This window comes from Vanacampus margaritifer, chromosome 19 (assembly GCF_051991255.1).
Source record: "Vanacampus margaritifer isolate UIUO_Vmar chromosome 19, RoL_Vmar_1.0, whole genome shotgun sequence".
Taxonomy (NCBI): Eukaryota; Metazoa; Chordata; class Actinopteri; order Syngnathiformes; family Syngnathidae; genus Vanacampus; species Vanacampus margaritifer.
Window position 1 is genome coordinate 6,312,325 of NC_135450.1, and position 24,516 is coordinate 6,336,840.

Consider the following 24,516-nt stretch of genomic DNA (forward strand, 5'->3'; position numbering starts at 1 on the left):
GGAAGGAAGCGCATGCAAATTATAATGTATAATTGCATAAACTCAAAATTTGTAATAAAGAAATTATCGTTAAACACTTGAAAATCAACAATATGTTATTTTAGGAGGTATTTTGAATTATTGTGGACAAACTATAGTTCCCAAAAGCACTAGTTTTCTTCCGCGCAAGGATCCCGCTAGCATAGGAAGTGCTACGGTTGAAGCTGGAGAATTTGCGGTACCCGGCATTGTGAAGTCGCTTCTGATTGGCTACTTCAGACCCGCAATATTATACTCCATGTGTCGGCTCCTCTCATTGGCCACACGGGACCTGCATTGCACCAGGCAGCGGCGTTTGATGGGAATATAATAAACATAAATTTAGAAAAGTTGAAAAGTAATGTACCGGTCTGCAAACGCTTTATTTTCTAATCCCTTGACATTATGACGATGAATATAAAACGTAACTATTTTTCATTGGTGCGTAGAAAATGATATGGGCAGAGTGCAGATTTACTATTGGCTGCCACAAGTGTGTCAGGCCCGAGTGAAATTGACAGCTTTCGTTTCGGCATTGCGGGGTTTCTACGTATCCAGTGTGATGACTAAACAACTTTACCTCTCAGTTGCTGTTGTGTGGCACTTGTAAGACAGTGTTGACAAATATTGTTTCTAACGTCCCAACACACTTGGAAGTCAGTCTAGTCTGTCACAGACTGGGATTTGACTCTCAAGCGCCACGTAATGGCTAAAAAGCATAATGAGTCACACGACGTTTCCAACACAAACTTGTGAAGTACAGTTTAAAGTGCTATACCTTTACTTTATAAGATCTTAGTTATATTTGCACCTAATTTTCCATCCAATTTAAGTTTAGGGGGAGAGCATAAAGGTCTCAAAAAATCCTGCCTAAAGTTGTAGTGCGGTTGGATGTTACAACCATAACATGGTGTAACTACATCATCATTCCATGTTTTTCCCTGAACGTCGGAGAAAATGTGTAAAAGATAAATCGACAATTCCGAGCGTACGTCACAAATCAAAATGGCGGCCTTACTCGGTGAAATGACCCTCTCAGTCCATTGAAAAGCATTGGACTTTGAATCGTTGTAATTTGATTTGTGAGGATTATTTTTATTTCAAAAGGTGAGGAAATGTCGTTTGACTACTATAACAATCTGCCTGGTTTGTATGCTAGTCACAGGCAAAGGCAATATTTATATATAGTTTGTTTTCACTGTGGAACGGAAGCATTTGCATTGCATTGCATTACGTAAATATCAGCAATGCGCTGATGTTCGGAACTGTCAATACTGTTGTGTTTTTTTTTTTAAATAGCAAACACTAAAACAAACTAGTAATTGCAGCGCAATAAACACAGTACAGGTAACAATAATGTGGATGACATTTCAGACGGCCAGCCTTGCCTACTTTCTTACAATCCCATCTGTATTTTAATACTGAAAAATAAGGCACTGTGGCAGAATCCGACTCGGTTGACCAGGTAGCTGCTCATTAAAAGTTACACACATCCTGTTATGTTGGGCGTGGGGTTGAGGACCCAAGTGCAGAGGCAGGGGAGGTGAGGTATGTCCACAAAAGGAGAACAAGATACTTTGAAATCTCCAACAAACAAAATCAAGGAAAAGCACAACAACAACAAAAAAAGTCAATGAAACAAACACACTAAACTTACAGAACATGGAGGGAGACATGACAACTAACGGAACTCAAACAGGGAAGTAGACACTAGCAAACTAACTAGACGAGGATCACTTTGACAAAGAGTGGCTGAGGGAGCTGATTGGTACACAAGGGACAGGTGCTGACGAGAACAGGGGAACACTACACCATAATGAGACATACATGACGCAGAAGACAACATAACACCAAACAAAACCCATATTCAAATCTAAACAAACACGGATCCTGACACATCCGCAGTAGAAATGCCGGTCGGATTTAATAAGGAAAGTGTTTTGAAGGAGGGTCGCTTCTCAGATGCTTGCTGCATGGGACCTCTTTCTGCTGAGCGTAGTGATACATGCGGCTCCACATCAAGAGGAATTAAATCAAGTTGCGCCGTGTCAGACGTCAGCTTAGCTGGATTTACTTATCCGTGCTGTAATCATTTAACTGCTGATTAAAATATGACGGCTGATTCAAATCAGATTGCAGTTATATTGGATATTTGCTGACAGCGGTATCCAAGTTATTTTCCAGGACTCAGATCTTTGCGTCTGTGATGGGTTTTGAGTAGTAGCTAAAATAACGCCACATAGGTTTAGACATACTCATTTATTCATCTGAAACATAGAACGGGATAAGCTAGACATGACATGCACAAAATATAACAAAATTCTCTCTGAGCAGATGAACAACTCGGCTGATGATGTATAAAGGTGGGGTGGGAGGAAAACCGCAACGGTTTGGAGGTTAGAGGTACAGCCCCTCTGGCGTGCCTTCCTGCTTCTTGTACAAGACGTTTTCCTTGGACTTTTTGAAGTCTTCGTTGGTGACTTTCATGCGACGTTCCCGCAGCGCCATGAGGCCTGCCTCTGTGCAGATGGCCTGCAGTGCACAAGGAGAACACAAAAACATTTAATTCAAAATAGAACTAAAAGTAGTGGAAACACTTTGAATGAATGGCCACGTGTCATGTCTTCACATGCCACATGAGGGCAGCAGACGAAATTATTTGTTTGGACTGAGAATGTGTGAAGTATTCAAACAGTGGTTCTTAACCTTTTTCCAATTATGTACCTCCTGTGAATAAAAAAAATATATATATATATATATATATATATATATATATATATTATTTCCCTAACCAGCACAAAGCATTTCTTATTGAAGAAAAAAATAAAATAAAACCGAGTGTTGTGCCATAATTGTCTGATCCATTATTAAAAGTTGAAACTCTATTTGTATTTATGTGGCCTCTTGAACTATTTGGAAATAAAAAGATAAAACTAAAAAAAGAAAAGAAAAAAAGAATAAATAACTTAATTATAAATAAAGATTAGTGCACATACAGATTATTATCAACATAAAGTCATCTTTTGGGATCATAGTAAAGCTCTGTTCTCAAAAATAAATAATGAACTGAATTTTAAATAAAGTTTTTGAGTGATTGACAGGTGATTCTAGATGGCATATGACAAGTTGGGTCAAACTATTCTGGTATGGGGGGGAATGCTGGGTTTTTAGGATACTAGAGTTCAATTGCCTACTGAATATAAAATTCATTTTATGAACTTACATTTTTTAGAAATATTTACACATACTTTTTAACTATATTTGAAAATCTTATGTACCCCTAGGATTACTCAAACCCCTATTTGAGAACCACTGTATTAAATAAACCAATATGTTTAGGTGAAAATTGTTTTCTGATTTCAGTCTTTATTTTTCTTACCTTAATGTCTGCTCCTGATAGATCGTCCTTTGCCAGAATGAGGTCGTCGAGGGTGACGTCGTCAGCCACCGTCATCCGGCTTGTGTGAATCTGGAAGATCCTCCTTTTGGTTTTCTCGTCAGGCAGGGGGAACTCGATCTTTCGGTCAATTCTCCCTGAGGCAGGCAAAACAGAACAAAACACAAGAAGCATGGATTAAAATGTCAAAAACAAAAAATCATTTCTTTACAAGCACAGTCATACTGACCAGGTCTGATGAGGGCCGGATCCAGAGTTTCTATCCGATTGGTGGCCATGATAACTTTGACGTCGCCCCGCGAGTCGAAGCCGTCCAGCTGGTTGAGTAGCTCCAACATGGTCCTCTGGATCTCCCTCTCGCCACCAGAGTTGGAGTCATACCTGTGTGACACAAACACGTCAAGATGGCCGCCTTCCTGTCTTGAGTGCTGATTGCAACGGGAACGTCTTTGCACCTCTTCGTCCCGATGGCGTCGATCTCGTCGATGAAAACGATGGATGGCGCGTGTTCTTCCGCCACCCTGAAAAGCTCACGGACCAGCTTGGGCCCGTCTCCCAGGTACTTCTGGATGAGCTCGGAGCCCACCACACGCAGGAAGGTGGCGGACGTCTGATTGGCGACGGCCTTGGCAAGCAGTGTCTTACCTAGTCAACAAAGATTAAGTGTTAAAAATATTTTCTAAACTAGCAACAAAAAGGTCAAAAATGACCAGAATGGATTCTCACTAAATGAATCTTTATTAGACAGGACTTTGGCGCCATCTAGTGGCTTTTTAGGACGCTTCAGAAATAGCCCAAAAACAGCAACAAGATGTTTTTAGTAAGTAACTGAGGTTAATTTTCCCCAGGAGGAACGCAGAATGCAGGCCTAAGTTCTTTTTTCATTCACTTCATTTAATTTAAGCATTTTTCCTGACTTTTCTTTGAAATGTTCTTTGTAAAATGACATTTTTCTTTGCTTGTCAGGACAATTAGTTTTAATAAGTAAAAGTGTAAAGTGAAACCAAAATTTTGCTTAGATGTTAAATTTATTTAATTGTACTACAGTATTACATAGCAGAATTTATTTTGTGTTTTCTGTGTGCTTTTTTTGTGTGCAAATCTAATAATAATAAGATACAGGCAATTTTGTTAAGATTTTTTTGGGGGTGATTTTTCTTTTATATATACACAGTCCGGGTCTTGTCCCAGTCTCGACCTCCAAAAGTCCGGGTCTTGTCCCGGTCGCGACCTCCAAAAGTCCGGGTCTTGTCCCGGTCTCGACCTCCAAAAGTCTGGGACTTTCAAAACTCTTGGTCTTGGTCTCGACTTTTAAAACCTCTTGGTCTCAGTCTCGACCTCCAAAAGTTTTGATCTTGTCTCGGTCTCCACTTCCAAAAGTTTTGATCTTGATAATCTCTAGTCTCGATAGTGCCTTGGTTTCAGTTGGTGTGATCTTGACTAAAACAAGGTACTATATCTAAATACTGTATATATTATTTATGCTCACCTGTGCCAGGTGGTCCATAGAGGATGACACCTTTGGGGGGCTTTATGCCCATTTCTTCATAATACTCTGGATGTGTGAGAGGCAGCTCCACTGACTCCTGGAAGATCACATCACAGCCACACATTTAGCCTCAAAACTCGGTAAATGTTTTTTTATTCATCATCTATATATTACCAAATCAATAACAACCTGTAACCCAACCCAAAGACATCCATAAAAAATATTAAAACAGTGACTGTTGAACTATAGAAACATTTATTCAAATACTCAAACATGTGCCTTCTCTGACCGTCATTTTATTTTTTGTTTTTTTTACCTTAATCTCCTGGATCTGATTGTCCAGTCCCCCGATGTCAGCATACGTTTCTTGTGGGGCCTTCTCCACTTTCATGACAGTCACCAAAGGATCAGTGTCATCCATCAGCACCCCAATCACAGCATGAACCTGAAGGACAAACGAGATGAATACCAACCTTTTTCAAAATGTGTAATGGCAATAAATGCCGATTACCTTATGGTTAAGCAGGACTGAGCAACCCGGCTCCAGCAGATCTTTATCCACAAAGGACAAGATGCTGACGTAATGCTCTGACCCAACTGAAGTGGACACGATAGCATGGTTGTCATCTATGATTTCTTCCAGAGTGCCCACAGACATGGGGGTCCCTCGCAGGTCATCCACCTTGGACCTCTCCTCCTGTGATGCAAAAACAATTATTTCACTCTACGAACTATATTTTATCATAGCAGAGCTGCTCTTATTAATGAATTTGTCCAATATGGTCATATGAAAAGACTGACCTCTTGTTTTTCTTCCAGGGGTTTCATCTGTTCCTGGTTTCTGATGAACTCCTCCTCCATGAGGAGGTAGTCCTTAATCCGCTCCTGCTTAAGTAGCTTCAGGCGACACTGAGTGTGAGGGGTGACTGAAAACATAAATTGAAATAATTTCATTCACATCAATTTTATGCATAATGCATACTATTTGTTGCTTTGACTTCTACATAGTGGGCTTTACTCTCAATTTAATATCAATTTTTCATGTCAGGTGTTCAGCCTTGTTCAATGCAACCACAGGTAAATGTAATACACATCAAAATCACTTCGAAATAAATGGAGAGCTTACTTTCAAAAGGGTGTGTACTCACTTTTGTTTAGCACTGCATATAATCTGATCACAAATTACTGAGATTGAAAAATTCTTCGCTGTGTGCTAGTTTTATGTACTTACCCAATGGTAGTTTACTGGCAGCATCTGGTCCTTTTGTCTTCTTCTTTTTCTTGCCAACTCTAGTAGGAATCGGGGGCTCGTACTTCTTTTTCTTATCCTTAAAAAAGTAAAACATTATTTTTAATTCAATTAAAGGCTTTTAAATATATACAAATTTAAATGGGGCCAACACATTGTCTTAAATACAATTCTGACAGGTTGTTACGATGTAAATTCAAAACATATAACAAAGAAATTAACATGCTGGGTAGAAAAACAAACCAACAGAATACATAACAAACAGGTTAGCGTTAGCAAAAACGTGCAATGCCAATCTTACCTTGTCATCCTTTTTGCCCCCTCCTGGACCGTGACCGCCGCTCTGGCTTTGACCCTTAAATATTCCAATATTGTTTAATATTAGTGTCAGTCACAATTCTATAAAGATTGTACATGTTACAATAACTTTAAATGACAGAGATCGCGTGTGTTTAGTTCAGCTCGCACGAACCACGTTAGCTCCGTTAGTCAAAATAAATGTACACGATACGCACCAAACGGGAAAACACTCTAACAAGGAAGCTCACTCCCGTATAAAGATGAAAAGTCACTATTTTACACGGGGTGTCTATAAATGACATTTCGAGAACCGACATTGTTGACAACGAGATGACAGTAAAGCAGAAGCTAACGCTATTAGCCATTTGCTAACGGCTGACATAGTCATTAAACGTGGTGCTTTTTGTGAAAATGACAAACACAAGTCATGAAATGAAAAAATACATTGAATACAACTATATGAAGTTCTATGTTTGTCCGACATAAAGCATTAAAATGTTACTGTATGATAAACCTTTCGAGGCGAAAGGAAAATTGCTTGCTCACTTACCATTGTTTCGCGTCGCTTAGAAATGACGTCACTGAGTTCAGCGAGCCGCTTGTTGAACTCGTTGCTTTAGTCCCCCGTCAAATCACGTATCGGCGCACTACTGCCATCCTGTGTTTAGGTGTGGTTATTGCTACAGGTACAGCTTGAGAGGAGTAAGCGGTTAAGAAAATGGATGAATGGATATTATGTAATGTACCTATATTTTGTATACAGTATAATATTACATTGAAATATTCATAAAAAAATCTGAAAAAAATAAATAAGTAAATTAATAATGGTAACAAATGAAAAACAAAACATTGTGAAAATTGCTATCAGCTCCTTGTTAGACAACAGTTATTTTAGTACAATGATCAGGCATATACTGATATTTAAAGATTAGTTTAATTAGATTTACATATAAAAGTTAACAAAACACACTGCATGTTGTAGTACAACTTGTTTTCACAAGAAAAGGTTCTGTTTTTCTTTAATCTTGATGATAATTCAATAAGTATGTACACAACAACAACATTCCACTACCGCAAACCTAATTACGTCATTACAGTAATGGGCTTAGCATGCTTAACATGCATTTTGACTGTTTGTTCAGCTGATCACATGTCCATGTAGGCTGATTATGGATCTGCAGCCACTGACCCGGACTAATGCTACCATTCCCTATACTGTTAAAACCCAGGTGTACTATTATCCCCCGCCATCAAATACTATGTTTCAAATATATTTAATTTTCTTCTGCGAGGAGATCAAATATGAAACGTGTGGTATAGTGTCCTATCAGATTTGTTGTATTTGTCATGGAAGTACATATTTATGTCTATAATAGTGCCAGTTTATTTAAAAAAAACTGTTTTAAGTTGCGCCACTCACAGCTGAAGTTTACTTTCAAGCTAATCGTTTCAATTGTCTTTATGACTGTATTGTGGCTAAAGTGGGAACACAAAATGGAGCCGCACAATGAATTACTATTTGAAACATGCCGCACAATGAATTACTATTTGAAATATTATGCATAAACGGTTTAATTCTTTAAATTCTATTTAGCTATGTCATCATTACTAAGCATATAAGTAACTAAGTATATTATTAACTACTAAGTAATGTTATCTACTGCTATCTTTCCTATTAAAACATGTAGTAGATAAATGATATTTCTATTAATTTCTGTGGGGAAGGATGAGTTGAGAGTGTTTTGAGTAACGAGCATGGTCATAACACGCCTTAAACTCGTATCTCAAGCAGAGGTGTTCCAGGTCCAGAAAGTAAAAACCCTGCCACAGTTTGGCTTTAGCCACAGGTGCTAGCTAGCTAGCTACCGCCCATGGTGCTCATTTACCTGCTAGGGAGCTAGCTAGCTAGCTAGCATCAGGGGCTAAAGCCAAACTGTGGCAACAATCGATAAAGGCTTTTTACTCTATAACCAAGAGTGGCAAATCCAAGTTGAGAAAGTAAAAACCCTGCCACAGTTTGGCTTTAGCCTCTGGTGCTAGCTAGCTAGCTCCCTACCAGGTAAACGAGCACCATGGGAGCTAGCTAGGGAGCTAGCTAGCTAGCACCTGGGGCTAAAGCCAAACTGTGCTGGGGTTCTTACTTTCTGGACCTGGATTTGCCACCTCTGATCTCAAGGTATCTGTATGTTTTAACATTTCCAAGCATAAATAGTCATGGCAATTTATGGTGCTTTTGGAGCTTATTTCCTATTAAAACATGTAGTAGATAAATGATATTGTTGTTGTTGTTTTAAATTAAGTTAGTTTTAGTTTTTAGTTGTTTAAAAAAAAAAAATATATATATATATATATATATATATATATATATATATATATATATATATATATATATATATATATATATATATATTTGTTTTTCGACAATGATTTGATTTAGTTAATTAAAAAAAAAACTTTTAAAACAAGAAATTAAAAGTTTTATAAATGTCATAATGTACCTTCAATTAGTTATCGTTTTTATCGTTACTTTTTACAACTTAAATTTTTTTTCTTTAATCTCTGCCAGTGTTTATATTTTCAAATGATCACTTCAACAACGTTCCTAGAAAATCACAATGTCCCATTACTGGTGAGCTGTTTTTTTGCGGGCTACTCAAAAACTCACGAAAACAAGTAAAAAAAAAAAAAAAAAGTAGTGTATTTCAAATAGTCCTTACCCTTGAATCCACAAACCAGCAAAGGGCACACAAACACATGAAATTGAGTTAAAATTGGACATTGTAAGCCAAAGTATTGAATAACGGTGAGAAAATGTCCTTGAGGGTGATATCAGACTAGTTATTTTTCGTACTAGGTGCATTCTGTTAGATATTGATGATGTTTCATGAGCCCAATTATTTGGTAACTTCTTTTATGTTCTTCATGATTTTTGTAAATAAAAGACAGAACCCAGCAACAACCAAAAAAAGCCACTTTATTCAATCCAGTTTTTGTGCTATACGGCAATGGATGTGAGATACTGTGCAGTGCATGTACTGTAAAGTACTTAAGCGCAGTGGAAGTCAGCTGTGCAGCTACCTATGGCAAATAAGCCTTTTCAAGCTTCGATACAAGGGAACAAAGCGGGCTTGTATATCACCATGGAAACTGAATTCCCCATGGGAGGAACATCCCAACAAACTGAAGCTGGCCCACATGTGAAATTCCAGCAAAACTATCATGCATCATTCATATCGTTGCAGTGTACACATTTTAATAGGAAATACACAGTATTCAAATTTCCGAGGAAGCGTAGGTCTTTGTTGATTTTTTTCCCCCCCACTCCCCGCTCATCCTCACACTTGTTTCATATCCACTTTATTTCTCCCTATCGGTCCGTGCTCGTCTCCGCCAGCCGGTTGTTCATGATGCCGAGGGCCCCCACTCCTCCAGAGAAGCCGTTGTGGTGTGAAGTGGAGCTGGGCTGGCGCGAGTGTCCAATCGCCATCTCGGAAAGCTGCTTCTGCATGATTGCCAAGTTGACCTGCAGCAGATAATGAAAAGAAATCAGATGAGAACGAGCCACTAATGGAATGTGTTCTTTCTCTGAATCCACTTTTGCTCCATGTCTGTTTTAATTCAAGTGAACAAAGATCACAACAAAGTGTGACGGACGGGTATAAAAGCAACACTCGACTTCCCTCCCACTCACACACACCAATTCTTTTTTGGATATCACAGGAGTACTGTATGTGTAGAATACAGCGAATGTGTTTGGCACATAGTTTGAGCCCAACGGCGCTGGCAGCCTTCACATCCTCATTCGGAGAGGACTAATTGGGCCATATTGTTGCTAGGTTACCAAAAGCACTCGCCTTTACTATGTGCATCAAATCCTGGTAGGTCACTTTAGGTTAGGTAAAAACCGTGTCTCCCATGTTAAATTTATGGAGGACCAAAACTGTCAAAATTGAAAATAAATACATGACAAAATAAATAAATAAATGCATATAAGTGAAAATAAAAAATGGAAAACATAAAAAAAAAATATATATATATATATATTAATGGATTTAATATATATATGTATATATATATATATATATATATATATATATATATAAATATATAATAATATATAATAAAATAAACTAATAAATATACATATACATAAATAAAAATATATAAAATGAGATTCAAAAAAATAAAAATAAATACAAAAATAAATATATAAATAGAATTAAATATCAATCAATAAATAAAAACTAGGGGTGTCAAAATGAGTGAGTTAATTTTGAGCTAATTTAAAGTTCCGTTAACGCCACTCATTTTTTTTTCACGTGCGATTAATGACTGCCCCTTACTTGGAAAGCCTGTACTAGGGGAATTTCAGTCACAATGCAGCAGACACGTCCACGTCAAATTTTAGCAGTAATACATTTAATAAAAATGCATATATTTGTAATGACTGGAAAAAAATTGCAGAATTTCACAAGATACTTTATGTTAAAGATTAGATAGCTCTTAATATGAAAAGAAAAATACACTGAGCTGTCACCAATGTCTTAAAAATGCAATTATGCCATCTAGTGGCAGAAAAATGACCTCAACACAAACCAATAACATACTCGTTTTTTTTAGAGTACAGTAAATCTTTTTAATTTTAACTCAATTTCATGAATTATTTTCAAATTACTGTATCAATGACTAAAATATGCAGTCATATTTATTCTATATTTATATTTAGTTTATATATTTACTTTAACCCCCCCCCCCCCCACACACACACTTTTATGTTAACAAGAGTATGAAAACTTAGTTTAGTCACTGACAAAAAAAGAGAGGAAAATTATATTACAAATAATCTTCTATATACTGTATGTACAAATAACATGTACATGAGTATACAGTACATTTTGGAAAGCAAATTTGACTCTATTTAAGAGTGGGACCAAATAGACTCCGTTTTAGAGGAGGCTAAGATTTACACTAGGAAGAGAGTAAAATACAGAATTGGGAAAAAATTAAAAATTAAAGTCACTCAAGTGTTGAGGAACGAACTCACAACCTTCAGCTTGGGAGACTGCCACACTAGCACCTGAGCTATGCCTCTCCCACTGATTGCTTATCTCAAAGAGGAGACCAAAAACATTGTTTTTCGGAAGAGTCCATCAAATCATGGAATCAGCTGCAGCTGACACGAGCAATATACTAACAGAAAGCAGGAGCAGCATGGCTCAGGGAGTAGGTCGGCTGTCTCTCAAGTTGAAGGCCGTGAGTTTGCTCCTCAGCCCTTGAATCACTTTTATTTTTTCCCAACTCTTTAACTCTCTTCTAAGTGTAAATATTACTCTACAACTGAGTCTATTTGGTCCCACTCTAGAGTCAAATTTACTCTCCAAAATCTACTGTGTACATATTTTAAAATACAATACAAATTGTACAATAACAAGAACAAAAATCAATGTGCAATATTCCATCTCTACCGTGTGTGTGCGTGAAAAATAAAACTGCCATAAATACGTGTTTATCATACCGTATGTGATGTATTGTGCACAATTTACATGAGGCTAAAAGGAGTGTAGCCGGGGAGGAAAGCAAATTAATGCGTATCAAAAAAAAAAAAAAAATCTGAATAGTGTGCTTAATGAGGTACTAGAAAATCACATCATCTACATGACTACATTTAATTGGCCAGCTACAGCCAATGAGATAACTCTGATGAAAGTAGAAGCGAACAGTTATTTTTGTGTTGTGCTCATTAGCTTTCCAATCTGGACGCGTATTTAACTTTTAAACCAGAATGTAAAATTGGCAGTAGAAGCATTTCTTAAATCAAAAATAACAACAAAGCTCAAGAGGCAAGACGATTCTTGAAATGTACATTTGGATCTTTTCATTAAGCATTAACCTTGGTTAAGGCACGGCACACATCTCTGTGTTGTGATATTCTTTTCACATTCCTACGCTGAGTTGACATGTTCTCCCTGAGCTTGCGTGGGTCTTCCTTCCACATTCTAAAAACATGAATATTATCTTCATTGTAGCTAAACCTTCAAACTCCCTATATTTCCAGACGGTCTGAGAGAACATGTTCCTTTAGATTTTATTATTTTGTTCCTCTCGTCACTCGTCGCATTTATTCAAATGATTCAGATGAAAATGAATCCATATTTTCTCTCCCAATTTAAAGTATAATCAGGAGACTGATTAGACAGCCAGCAGTGTGCACAACATGATCCTCTTGTCTAAGAAGTAGTCTCGCTTATGTAAATTGAAAGACAGATGGCACCATCGAGTGCCTGGAAGATGGCTCAAGAGGTCATCACAATGGGGAGGGACCACCGTTATTCAGAGGAAATGTCACGTCATTAAAATCATAACATTATGTGAATATGTTGAAAACTATATTAAATATGTCTATTGCCTCACTGAGTTTGGCTCCCTGTGGATCTGTAAAAAAAGGTAGAAATTAATATTTGTTTATAAATTTATTTTATTTTTTTAGACAAAATATTCTTTAGATAAATGAATGATTTTGATAAACAAAAAAAATTATTAAATATTTTAAAATGGTCAAAGTCCAATTTTTTAAGTTGTCAGAAAAAGAGCGATTGAAAGGTAAATGAAATTGTTTTAAAAATGACCTAAAAATGTCCAAAAGTGACCATAAAATGTCCAAAGAGGAAGAAGAAAAGCAAAAAATTACAATGGAATGTCTTTGGAATTGCCAAAAAGTCAGAAAATTAATTTGAAAAAAAAGGCAGAAAATGAAAAGTTTAAAAAGTTTAAATAAAATGTAAAAAACAAATGAAGAAATCTAAAAAACAACAACACCAACAACCAACAACAATAACCATAAAATATCCACAAAATTACCTAAAAAGTAAAAAAAAGACAGAAAAGAAAATGTTTAAAAAGTAACTATAAAATGTCTGAAAACAACAGAAAGAATCAAAAAAAATACCACAAAAAACTGCCAAAAAGTCAGAAAATTGATTTAGAAAATAACAATAAAGAAAATGTTTCAAAATTAACCATAACATGTCTAAAAACAAAAAAAGAAATTAAAAAAATACCATAAAATGTCCATAAAATTAATCGTATGACTTCAAGAGTTAACTCACGATTAATCACACATTTTATATCGGTATTTTTTATTTATTATTATTTTTTTCTCTTTTTTTTTCTCTCTTTTTTTTTCTTTATCAGTTCACCTAAAGCCCATTAAAAAAAATCCCATACTAATAATATAATATAATACTAAATTGCCAGATGCAGAAACATCAATGTAAGTTATCACGATGTAGTGGCTCTCGCTAACAGACAGAATTAAGTAACCGGAATTAGGTTAAAAAATTCTATATACGTAGACCATGTTTCTATAAATTTTGATATTTGGTTTTTATTTGAGGCAGATATTTTTTCCATTAAAATGTGATTTATGAGGAGGTTAGACCATTGGTCGATATTCAGAGTTTGTTTATTTTTCCAGTTAACAAGAATTGTTTTTTTAGCGATAGTAAGGGCTACAAGTGTAGATTGAAATTGTTTATGTGGTAAGTCAGTTGTTGTTAGGTCACCTAGCAAACACAAGTTTGGAGATAAAGGTATCCTACAGTCCAAAATGGCGGAAAGTTTTTCTAAGACTAGTCCAGAAATACATAACCGGAGTACATAACCATAAAGCATGAACATAAGTGTCTGTAGTGTTTTGTAAGCATTGGAGACAAATGTCGGAGTCTGAGAGTCCCATTTTCTTCATCATATATTGAGTAATGTATGTTCTGTGAATAATTTTATATTGGATAAGTTGTAAATTTGTGTGTTTTGTCATTTTAAATGCGTTTTCACAAACTTGAATCCAAAAGTCAGGTTCCGGTGCTATAGACAAGTCTGTCTCCCATTTCGAGATGGGTAAAGACATTTTATCATCATTTATATCGGTATTTCTAAAAAAAAATTCTAGGTTTTCATACTCTTGTTAACAAAAGTGGGGAAAAAAAATTTAACTAATAGAAATAGTTTAAATGAATTTTTGACGTTTATAGCCGTCAATGGCAGCGAATGAGTTAAATGTTTTGCGGCCCCAGATAGATTTTTGGTTATTTATTTGTCAAAAATTGATCTAAGTCCAGTCAAATGACTCTGGGATGGGAGTGAAACGATGACTCGTAGAAACATATGATTATATTAGGTGCTCTGACCTTATTTGCTGCCAGAAAGTCTCTCATAGAGATCATCTCGCCGGACATCCTGCGTCCAGCGTCAGTCTCGCTCTCATTGACGGCATCTGTCTCTATGGAAGGTTCGCTGCGGGCTCGCAAGTGACCCGGGGCCACCACGTTCCGACGGGGGTGTCGGTGTGGGCGGTGACCCTTTCTGGAATAACAACATCGGCAGAGGGCTTCAAGTCTCCTCAGCAGCCAGTTGAGGACCTGCTTGATGACAATGGAGATGACGTTGAAGAGGGAGTAGATGCAGCAGACGCCCGTCAGGATGAACAAGAAGTTTCCCAGCTGGTATGCTGCCGTGGCGTTGCCCTCGTAGACCAGCCGCTGACTGCTCACCATATCGCCAAAGCCGATGGTGCTGAAGGCCACGAAGCAGAAGTAGAGCGAGTCCATGTAGCCCCAGCCCTCGGCTGCAGAGTACATGAGCGAGGCGCAACAAGACACCAAAATGGCCGCCGCTCCGAGGATGAACATGACACAGTAGACTGAAGGCTTCCAGCCGGCAAGATACTCCCCTTTCCCACTCGACCTTGCACAGACCCTCCGACCGTTCTGGGGTCCAAGCTCCCCCTTGTTGTGACGGTGCTGGTGGCAGGACTTGAGGACGACGGCGATAACAGTGATGACCCGCTCGAGGAAGAGGTTGAAGAAGAGGATGGTGGCCGCGCATCCCAGAAGGCCGTAGAACATCAGGAAGACCTTCCCTCCAATTGTGGCGGGTGTGGTCATCCCAAAACCTTGGACACATAAATCTCATCTTAAAAATCTCCACAGAGAATACCCTAGAATGCGCATAATGACACGTTTCATAATTTACCAAATATTTAATACTTTGATTAAAAGTGTAGATTGAAAGTTGTTTATATTAGGGCTGGACGACTAATTGAAATTTTTATCGTGATATCGATTTTGGCTTCTCTTGATCTTTAAAATGTAATAATCGAAGAAAAACGGTGCGTTTACAAGTTCCCTACGTTGTGAAAGCACCCTGAATGCACCATGTTGCTTGTAGCAAGCTTGTAGCGAATCAATGTGATTCTGCCGTCCTTAAGCGTCCTTTACAAGGAAACCCGACTGTAAAGACAAATTGCTCTATATTATTTATTTGGTTGTTATTAGCATAACTATGAGATTCATTTTCCAAAAATCATTTCCAGTTTACTACGTTTTGTAGAAACTTTGTTTGGACGTACGTCGCCATTGTTATTTACATTATTTATGTTAGTAAAAACCAAATCAATAATATAGAGAAAACCTGTTATTACAGATGGGGGTTCCTTTTAAGCTATTTTATGATAAAACTAAAACTAAACACAAGACAAGAAGAATTGCATACACTGTATATTTAATTAAATACAAAACATGCTTTGTTTTTAACGTGTCGCGAGCCTAGCGCTAAAGCCAATGCAAGTGAATGGAGGATCCCATTCAAATGCTAACAGGAAGTTAGCATCAATTTAGGGAGTAAACCTTCAAATAATGAATATTTACACACAAATGCTGTGGAAATACATACCCACAGGTAAGATAACACTACTCAAAGGCAGGAATTCTTCCCAATTTGTGAAAATAGAGTTATTTTAATAGAATACAGTCACAACTTTCTTCTGTTCTCATTGTAAGTGTGTACATCATGGAAGCACGGCACCACACTGCTCCTAAGAGGCCAAAATGCGCAGGAACACCCAGTATTTGTTTTCAATTGCTATTTTAGTGTATACCTGTATTCTTATTTTACTGTCTTACTAATTCAATTTATCGCTGTCCTTTTAATTCATAATTAAATCTGATCTTAAGGATTTACTGAATTTTATTTTCCTCAAAATTCAAGGATACAAATATATATATATATATTTTCATAGCCTACTAACCAGACTTGTGAAAATAACATACGATGTGATATATATATAAATACAATATATATATATATATATAAAGAGGGTAATGCAATCCTTAAGTTTGAAAATGAAGAATGAAAATGCAAGCGGCTTGAATTTCATACTGTTACTTTTAAGATTATGTTATACTTGACAAAAATAATAGTGTTAAAGAATAAAGTTTTCAACGTGAAGAGATGAATGGGCGTAAGGGTATGATCTAGTTTTGAGTACTGTAGTTGAGTTTTTGTAGTTCAGGCCTTATGATTTAAAATCAATGAATAATCGTTTCATTAATCGTGATTTCAACCTCAATCAAAATAATTGTGATTATTATTTTTCGCCTAGTCCTAGTTTATATTTACTTGAGTATTACAAAAAAGGACAAAAATAGCAGTAAAAACAAATAATTTTATGGGGTACTCGCTATTGAAAATAAACATCCGCAATAAGTGAACCGTGAAGTAGCGAGGGACCAGATATTTGCAGTATCATCAACCTTATTATGTGAATGGAGACTTTCCATGTGTGGTCATTTCAAAAGAAGGGAATTGGACACTTGGTGCTCCTTTTAAAAGGTTCACAAATTATCTTGTCACAGACAGCCTTGACCTTGACCACGGTAGAGTGCGTGGTTTGATTGCAAATGTCCTTTGAAATGTAGCGTACATTTGAAACCCTTTCATACTGAGTTGGATCATGTCAAGCAGTGGGCGAGACTGATTTTGACTTACTAAAGCTTTGAATTTTGGTTTATAATCTCCTTTTATGTTGTTGATATTTTAGACTCGAGACTTAAAACCATGCACAGACCAAGTTGCCCTTTGGTGTGAATGTAGGAGTAAATGGTTAATTTTGTACATACTGTATGTTGTCACCGTCCAAATCTGTTTATTTTGGTTCTGGTTAGATTTTAGTTGTCATGTGTTCCTTTTGTCTGATTGTCTCATCAAGTTTGATCATGTTCACCTGTGCTCGTCATCCTGTGTCAGCTTGTGTCATCCAATCAGCTCCCTCAGCCTCGTCAGTCTTGTCCAGGTGTCTGCCGTTGTCTCGTTAGTGCTTGTGTTTAGTTCCCTGCTTTCTTTCAGTCTTTTTCGGTTATTTGTCCATGTCATTTCCTTGTCATGTCATGTTTCCTGTTTTCCATTCCTGGCTGCATTCGAGGATGGTCGGAAGTCGTATATCTCCGAGTTGTTTTTTCCCCAGTTACGACCTGACAGCGTTTGAGGTGAAAGTAAACAACCAAAATGGCGGATAGTGATAAATTGTTTTTTATTTTGGTCCTCCAAACTCATTTTGACCTCGCAATTTTGCTTCATTCATTGTTTTTATCTTATTTCGTAAGCATTTCATACAGTTAAGTAGTTCACCGTATAATTTCATGTAGGGAGGCATACTGTCACGTACGTTGTGTTACGTGAAGTTATGTCGAATATTTATGAATGAAGAAAGCCAGCTAGTTTTTTACTCGAGTAAATTGTGTTTTACCATTTATGATCTGTGTTTCCAAAGGGGTCGCCATTGTAGAGTGACGTCACTTGTAGTCCGTCGGTGAAGTCGGGGTCCTTTTTTTCACCCCGACTTCGCAAGTAGAATTTCCGAATTCAAGGGGGCATTCCTGTGCACACTTTCTGCTTTGAACTCGGAAAAGTTCGACTTCTGACCATCCTCAAATGCAGCATTAGTTAGTAAATTTAATCCCATTATTAGTGAATTTTGTTTTCAACTTGTTTTTCGGGATTACTCAATTACCTGATTTGCGTTTTTGTTTTTTATTACGTTAAGTTACCTTTTTGGACGCGGGTGACCTGGAGCCTATCGCAGCTCAATTTTGGGTGAGGGCAGGTTACACCCTGGGCTGGTTGCCAGCCAATCAAAGTGCACAAGTAGACAAACAAACCATTATAAGTCACTCCTAACAGCAAATTAAAGTTTTCAATGAATCGAACATTCATGCTTTTTTAAATGTAGGAGGAGAAACGTGGAGAACATTTGCCACTTAAAGTACAGGATAGTTGCTTTCTGAATGTCAAAAAGAAGCCTACTGAAAGAGATTTAGATCTTGATTAAGTTCGTCACCCATACTTAATATAACACTCTCCGCCATTATTTCATTATTGATGAAGTGTGTTTTGCCTTCGTTTGGAAGATTTGTCCAGAGATTTTCAAATTATGAGAGCTGTGAATGAAAGGTGGACTTAGTATTCTTAACTCATTCAGCCATTGACGGCTATAAATGTCAAAAATTCATTTGAACTAATTCTATTAGTTTAATATTTATTTTCCCACTTTTGTCAACAAGAATATGAAAGCCTAGATTTTTTTTATTGTACATTTAGAACAGATATGAAATTTGTGATTAATTACGAGTTAACTAGTCAAGTCATGCGATTAATTACGATTAAAAACTTTAATTGTCTGATAAATTTATAATAATATATATTTTTTAATTCATTGACTGCCATTTACGGCTATAAAGGTCAAAATTCATTTTAACTATTTCGATTTAACATTTTTTTCCACTTTTGTTAACAAGAGTATGAAAACCTAGAATTTTTTTTACTGTACATTTAGAACAGTTATAAAATTTGTGATTAAGCGTGAGTTAACTAGTGAAGTCATGTGATTAATTACAATTAAAATGGTTAATCGCCTCTTGCCCCTAATTTTTAATAATCTAAAAAAAAAGAAAATAATTTATGGCAGCGAATTAGTTAATTAAAGTGTAAAATTTCTTTTTACATGCTATTACTACTATCAAAGAATTATTAAACATCTGTAATCCCTCTCCATTTTCTTGAAAGACCCACAGTGTGATTTATGCCGTCATTGTGGAATAGGCAATGGTAAAAAAAAAAATACAACATTGAAATGAGGTACATTAAAAATGTGCCTTTCAATTGAAATGGCCCTCATTATCCATCAATGTCGTCATTAAAAGTGCCCTGCCAGACATTTTATTCATCCAACCTGCCAAATTGAATTCATTACAAAACGCTGTAATCAATGTTGAAACAGCTCTTATCATCATCACATACAAGAAACACACATTTCCTGTGCATATGACCAAGGAGAGAAGATGAGTTTCTTAACACCAGTTTCCCATCTTTACAGATAAATCTAGTGTGGCCGCACATCCCTGCATGGAGTTGACCAGTCATCCATGCGCCTGCGTGGGTGTACTGTTTTGCTTCCATTTAGTTGAACAAACATCTTGACATAAAGCAAGTGTTTACAAATGTAAGTATTGGCCGAAATTGCGTGAGATGGCCACTGATTTGAAAAAATTGATTGTAAAGGAGGCTTTGTTGTTGACTGTGGATGAGAGGAGTGACACGTCAGACATTGCACAACTTAGCTATATTCTAATAATTGCTGCAAAACGGAAACAGATAGAAATCTAGACCATAACGCCTAAACGCGTGCTACAACTTGGCTGAAGTGTGGTTAACTTCGTTTTACAAAATTAAGAATGTTAAAATGTTGCTTAAAACCTACCATAAGCAGTTAAAGTTGAATTTTTATCCATTTGACCCTGAAAAAAATTAATTCAACTTCTATCGTTTCCTTTTCAGAAAACAGAAAAACTTTATGGTGGCCCACAGGGAGGGATTGTGGGACCCTCTGTGTTTAAATATGCTAACTTAAATGATTATATAAAAAAAAAAAACTTGATTATACAAAATCAGAGATATGTGTACCTGAAAGTGCATTTGCTCAACAAAATGCAAATTAGGGGAAAAAAGTTATAACTTAATTTCAAAACGGAAAATACAGAAAGCTACACACACAAAATTTTGAACACCTATGCATCTAATTAAAAAATATAAAATATTTGAAGAACTGACATTTTAACACAAATGAGAAAATAATAAAATAAAAAGACAAATAACTCCACACCAAATATGTGTATTTTACACACTGATAAAATGTGACCTGGACTTATAAATTACAAGAGACACTTGAAATTATTTTTATTAGGGCTGAAATATTTCTGAAAATACTGTAATTGCAATTTTGAGATTGCAAATATTTTTTATGGTTCTCTTGCCATTAATTTTTTTTTATAGCAAACACAAGCAAATAATGATTCTTTAGTACAACAAACGATCAGATTTATTAGACGTAAATATTCTTGTCATATAGGTTAGTATAAAAGCAAAAGAACCATGAATTAATATGAAATTTATTATTTGATTACATTTGAGTTGTTAATTTATTTTCAACAAATTCAAAACTGCCTCAAACATACGGTAAGTCAGTAAGTCATACATCAGATTGCAACAATAATGTAAACGAATCTGTCTTTGTCAACTTTTCTTGTTTCATGAAGTGATGGACTTGAGCAATGAACATATATATAATATAAAACATATAAATAAATAAGTAGATAAATAATCCAATAAAATATACATGAAAACCAAAGAGCACCATAAGAATTCTTCTGTTTTTATTTTGTTTTTTTATAAAATTGCAGTCTTTATGATTTGAAAAGTGTGACGTCGATTTTTTTTTCAGACCTGTATTTCTTTCTTTCTTTTTTCAAAATGTGAAATTGTATTTTTGACACTCACTCACCAATGGTGGAAACCACAGTTCCCACGAAGTAGAAAGCCCCAGCAAAGTCCCATCTCGGTCTGATGTTGTCCACTCGAATCCCCGCCACATTGGCTTCCTCGTAATTCCTGAGGAAACTGTTGAGCTCTTTCTTACTCAGGTTATAAGTCTGCCTGAAGAGCTCGAACCTGTGCGCCCATCGCTCTTTGGCCTCCCGCTCTTTGGGCTGCTCCAGCGCGGAGAAGACGGCCGCCCCGCACAGCAGATAGATGATGATGAACAAAGCCAGCAGCAAGAATCTCGCATTATCTTCGTTAATTGGACCGCAGCAGCAACCGCTTCTAAATGCCATTATGTTGCGGTTGTCCTCGTGCTGCAGCGGGGCTGAGAGGCTTCTGTCATGATGCTCTTAAAAAAAGACGCGCGCGAGGAAAAGTCGTGCGCGACTAAATACATTCATGAATAAATAAATGCGTTCCCTGAAGGTGGTTGTATTTTCCACATCTACAACCCTAACCCTGCTCAGAAGAGGCGACGAGAAGCGCGCAACAACCTGAGGATGTGGTGCGTTCGAGTCCTGCCAGCCTCTCCAAAAATGGTCTCCCAACCCCCACCTTTCCAGAGCGCACGCTTTACGCACGGCGACCTCGCAGTGACGGACAGCACCAATAGATTCCATTGTGAACACAGATTTAATTGCCTAATATAATGTAACTTGTACCACTCGTGCACAATCCAAGCATTTGTATTGATGCATTATTGTAAATGTGAGATAACAATGCCTCTTAAAAAAATGGTTTTAAAGGGGAAGCCAAGTCAAAAGGAATTCTTTACACCGTTTTTATTACTCTCAGGGGGGCGGCCATTTTGCCACTTGCTGTCGACTAAAAATGACATCACAGATACTCAGGACTCAACAACCAATCACGGCTCACCTGTTTTCTGAGTTTGGTCACATGACGTACGCAAGCTGAGTTGCGATTGGTGGTTACATGGAGAAACTGTGATGTCGTTTTCAGTGGACAGCAAATGACAAAATGGCCGCCCCCTGAGATGCATTCTAAAATGAGAATTGTTGAACCTAATTGCTTCAAGTGGTAACACACGATTGAATTAAATTAATTCAAGTTAATACATTAGGTTAAATTAATTATGAGGTCATTAATTTAATTAATTGAGTTCATTAAACTTAATATATTAACTTGGATTAACTTAATTCAATTGTGTGTTACCACTTGAAACAATGGTCTCTTTGCACAAATCCACTACTTCCTGAACAAAGAAGATTCCTGAAGATTGGACAAAGTGATTAATCCAGGTGTGCCTGACCCCAGTAACCACAACAACAATGGCCAGACACACCTGGATTAATCAGTTTGTTCAATCATGAAAGAGTGGTATTTTTTATGTTTTTAATGTAATTTTTTTTTTTTCTCACTCACACAAACATGGTCTCCCAGGCGGGGAAGCGAACCCACGCCAACCTGCATTCAAGGTAAGTGACGGTTCCACAACGGCAGACACCTGGACAAGCCTGAAGCAGTGGTATTGAATTCAGGAAATAGTGGATTTGTGCAAAAAGCCCATTTAGTTAAGTTCAATAATTCTCTTTTTAGACTGTAGTTGGTTTAACATTTTTTTTTTTTTAGAATGTGGACTAAAAAAAAAAGAAAGAGGTGCAGGGGATGGTGGATTTTTAAAATATTTGACTTGACTTTATGAGCGACTGTTAAGCTTTTAAACTTGCATTTTTACTCCTCTTTAGCACTTTTTCCCTCTGTCTTCAAAGTACAGTACTAATCCAAGGACATGTCACTTTTAACACAATATGAAATGAGATTTTTAATTTTTTTTATATTTCTTCTGCTCGCTATCAAAGAATACAATAACATAAGTATTAAAAAAAAAATGGAAGAAACTTTTTCAATGGAGTGCCATGATCCCCAAAACTTCATATTCAAGCAATACAACGCTGAAAATTCATTTTCCAGTATTCAATTAGGCAGTGTGTATAAAGAATAAAATTGCTAATATATATGGCATCTTATTCCCAGATTAAAAAAAGAAGCAAAATAAGTATAAAAAATAATAACATCCCCAGGGCATCGCCATTATCCACCTTTAATGCTTCAGTAATTTGGTCCATTCAAATATTGGAGACTTATCCCAATGTTAATGGCCACAAAATAGGGAAAGTTACAGAACTTTGTTTCAAGTTGCAATTTATTGATATCCTCTAAAGAACTCAGGTTCTAAACATTAGCCCTGGTGCTAAATTTAAGGATCCTAACAATCTAGCAAATGTTGCCAAAGTGACATCATGACATTTTCAAGCTCAGATGGGGGATTTGCGCTCTTGCCCTCTTTACCAGGGGACGATGTGAGCAAATGTCAAAAAACCCAAGACAGATCATAATCAATTATTTCTGTTCAAAAGCAGGGATGACGAAAAAACGATGCTTCGATAAAATGGAGGGTTTGGCAAAATGGTGTCTTAACTGAGGATGTTCAGATTTGTTTGGCTATGTGTTCCATGCGAATAAAAAAAACAACAAATAATGCTTTTCACATCCTTTTTTACATTATATTTACATTAATATTGAGCGAAACGTTCATCTCGAAGTGAGGCAAGGTCCCTGGTATCCTAATCTATGCTTATCTTATTCAGAGTAACAAGTATTCTTGCCTATAACCTTTGTGAGTGCATCTAACACAGCCTTGTTTACAATTTGAAATGAACAGTTCCTTTGCTGGATCAGGATCTCATATAAACAAGACATTCATGGCTGTGCATAAAGACACAAATAAGCAAATTATCTTGGGTGTTGACAAGCACAGATGTATGCGTACATAATCAGCATGTCATTCTATTAGATGTATACAGTACACTGAACACTGACCGGATCAGCTGGATCGGGCGGGATTGAACCATATTTAGCATTTTGTGCAAAATTGGTGATTGGTTATAATATCTTTATTTGCCCAATAGATCAATGATGTCATTGATCAGCTCCACGAAATAAGACATTACACGTGAGAGACTTCAATTGAGGCTAATGTTGATCTGCATAAATATGGACTAAGGACATAATGTTGATATCAATTCTAAAGGTGATTGCGGGGTCTTATCACAATGTTTCTGCATTTTTTTCCTCATAATTTATCCTGACAGTGTGACTACCTACACCAGAGGGTACATGAGTATCATTCATTTAGATACAAGTGAGGCACTTTACAAAAAAAAAAAAAATCTGTGTAACGCTGATGATGTTGATGAGTCGGTTGTTATGAGAAAAAAAAAACAACAACCCTACATACTGTCATGGTAGACGTGAGTGGTTGAGGGTTGGTGGACCCAATGAAGTGCAGGAATGAAGTGCAATATGTGAGGCTTTAATAAAACGCAGGAAAAA

At 36.6% G+C, this 24,516-nt stretch overlaps 2 protein-coding genes across 3 annotated transcripts; both read right to left on the minus strand.

Annotated features, from left to right (window-relative positions):
* Positions 1-2,262: 2,262 nt before the first annotated feature.
* LOC144039670 (26S proteasome regulatory subunit 4) lies at positions 2,263-7,079 on the minus strand. Its single transcript, XM_077553258.1, has 11 exons — positions 7,004-7,079; positions 6,455-6,508; positions 6,136-6,232; positions 5,706-5,830; positions 5,416-5,601; positions 5,221-5,349; positions 4,905-5,001; positions 3,871-4,060; positions 3,645-3,796; positions 3,398-3,552; positions 2,263-2,550 (listed from the first exon to the last, which is right to left on the minus strand). The coding sequence occupies exons 1-11, from the start codon at positions 7,004-7,006 to the stop codon at positions 2,416-2,418; spliced, it is 1,323 nt and encodes a 440-aa protein (XP_077409384.1). The 5' UTR covers positions 7,007-7,079; the 3' UTR covers positions 2,263-2,415.
* A 2,380-nt stretch (positions 7,080-9,459) lies between these two features.
* On the minus strand, positions 9,460-21,651 carry kcnk13b (potassium channel, subfamily K, member 13b). Of its 2 annotated transcripts, XM_077552981.1 has the most exons (4): positions 21,125-21,651; positions 15,003-15,403; positions 14,640-14,870; positions 9,460-9,976 (listed from the first exon to the last, which is right to left on the minus strand). In XM_077552981.1, exons 1-4 carry the CDS (start codon positions 21,453-21,455, stop codon positions 9,821-9,823), a joined length of 1,119 nt encoding a protein of 372 aa, XP_077409107.1. In that variant the 5' UTR covers positions 21,456-21,651; the 3' UTR covers positions 9,460-9,820. The 2 variants fall into 2 exon arrangements, with proteins under 2 accessions (XP_077409107.1, XP_077409106.1); XM_077552980.1 differs by having other exon boundaries at positions 14,640-15,403.
* Positions 21,652-24,516: the final 2,865 nt, after the last annotated feature.

What these genes read in the sequence shown, in the direction of transcription:
- kcnk13b (XM_077552980.1), bottom strand. Translation starts at nt 21,455, where the DNA reads ATGGCATTTAGAAGCGGTTGCTGCTGCGGTCCAATTAACGAAGATAAT. An exon ending in AACTGTGGTTTCCACCATTG is followed by an intron (nt 15,404 to 21,124) that starts GTGAGTGAGTGT and finishes TATGTGTCCAAG; the next exon opens with GTTTTGGGATGACCACACCC. An exon ending in ACTTTCTGGCAGCAAATAAG is followed by an intron (nt 9,977 to 14,639) that starts GTCAGAGCACCT and finishes TATCTGCTGCAG; the next exon opens with GTCAACTTGGCAATCATGCA.
- LOC144039670 (XM_077553258.1), bottom strand. An exon ending in CCCTGGAAGAAAAACAAGAG is followed by an intron (nt 5,602 to 5,705) that starts GTCAGTCTTTTC and finishes TTTGCATCACAG; the next exon opens with GAGGAGAGGTCCAAGGTGGA. An exon ending in CAGTCCTGCTTAACCATAAG is followed by an intron (nt 5,350 to 5,415) that starts GTAATCGGCATT and finishes TTTGTCCTTCAG; the next exon opens with GTTCATGCTGTGATTGGGGT.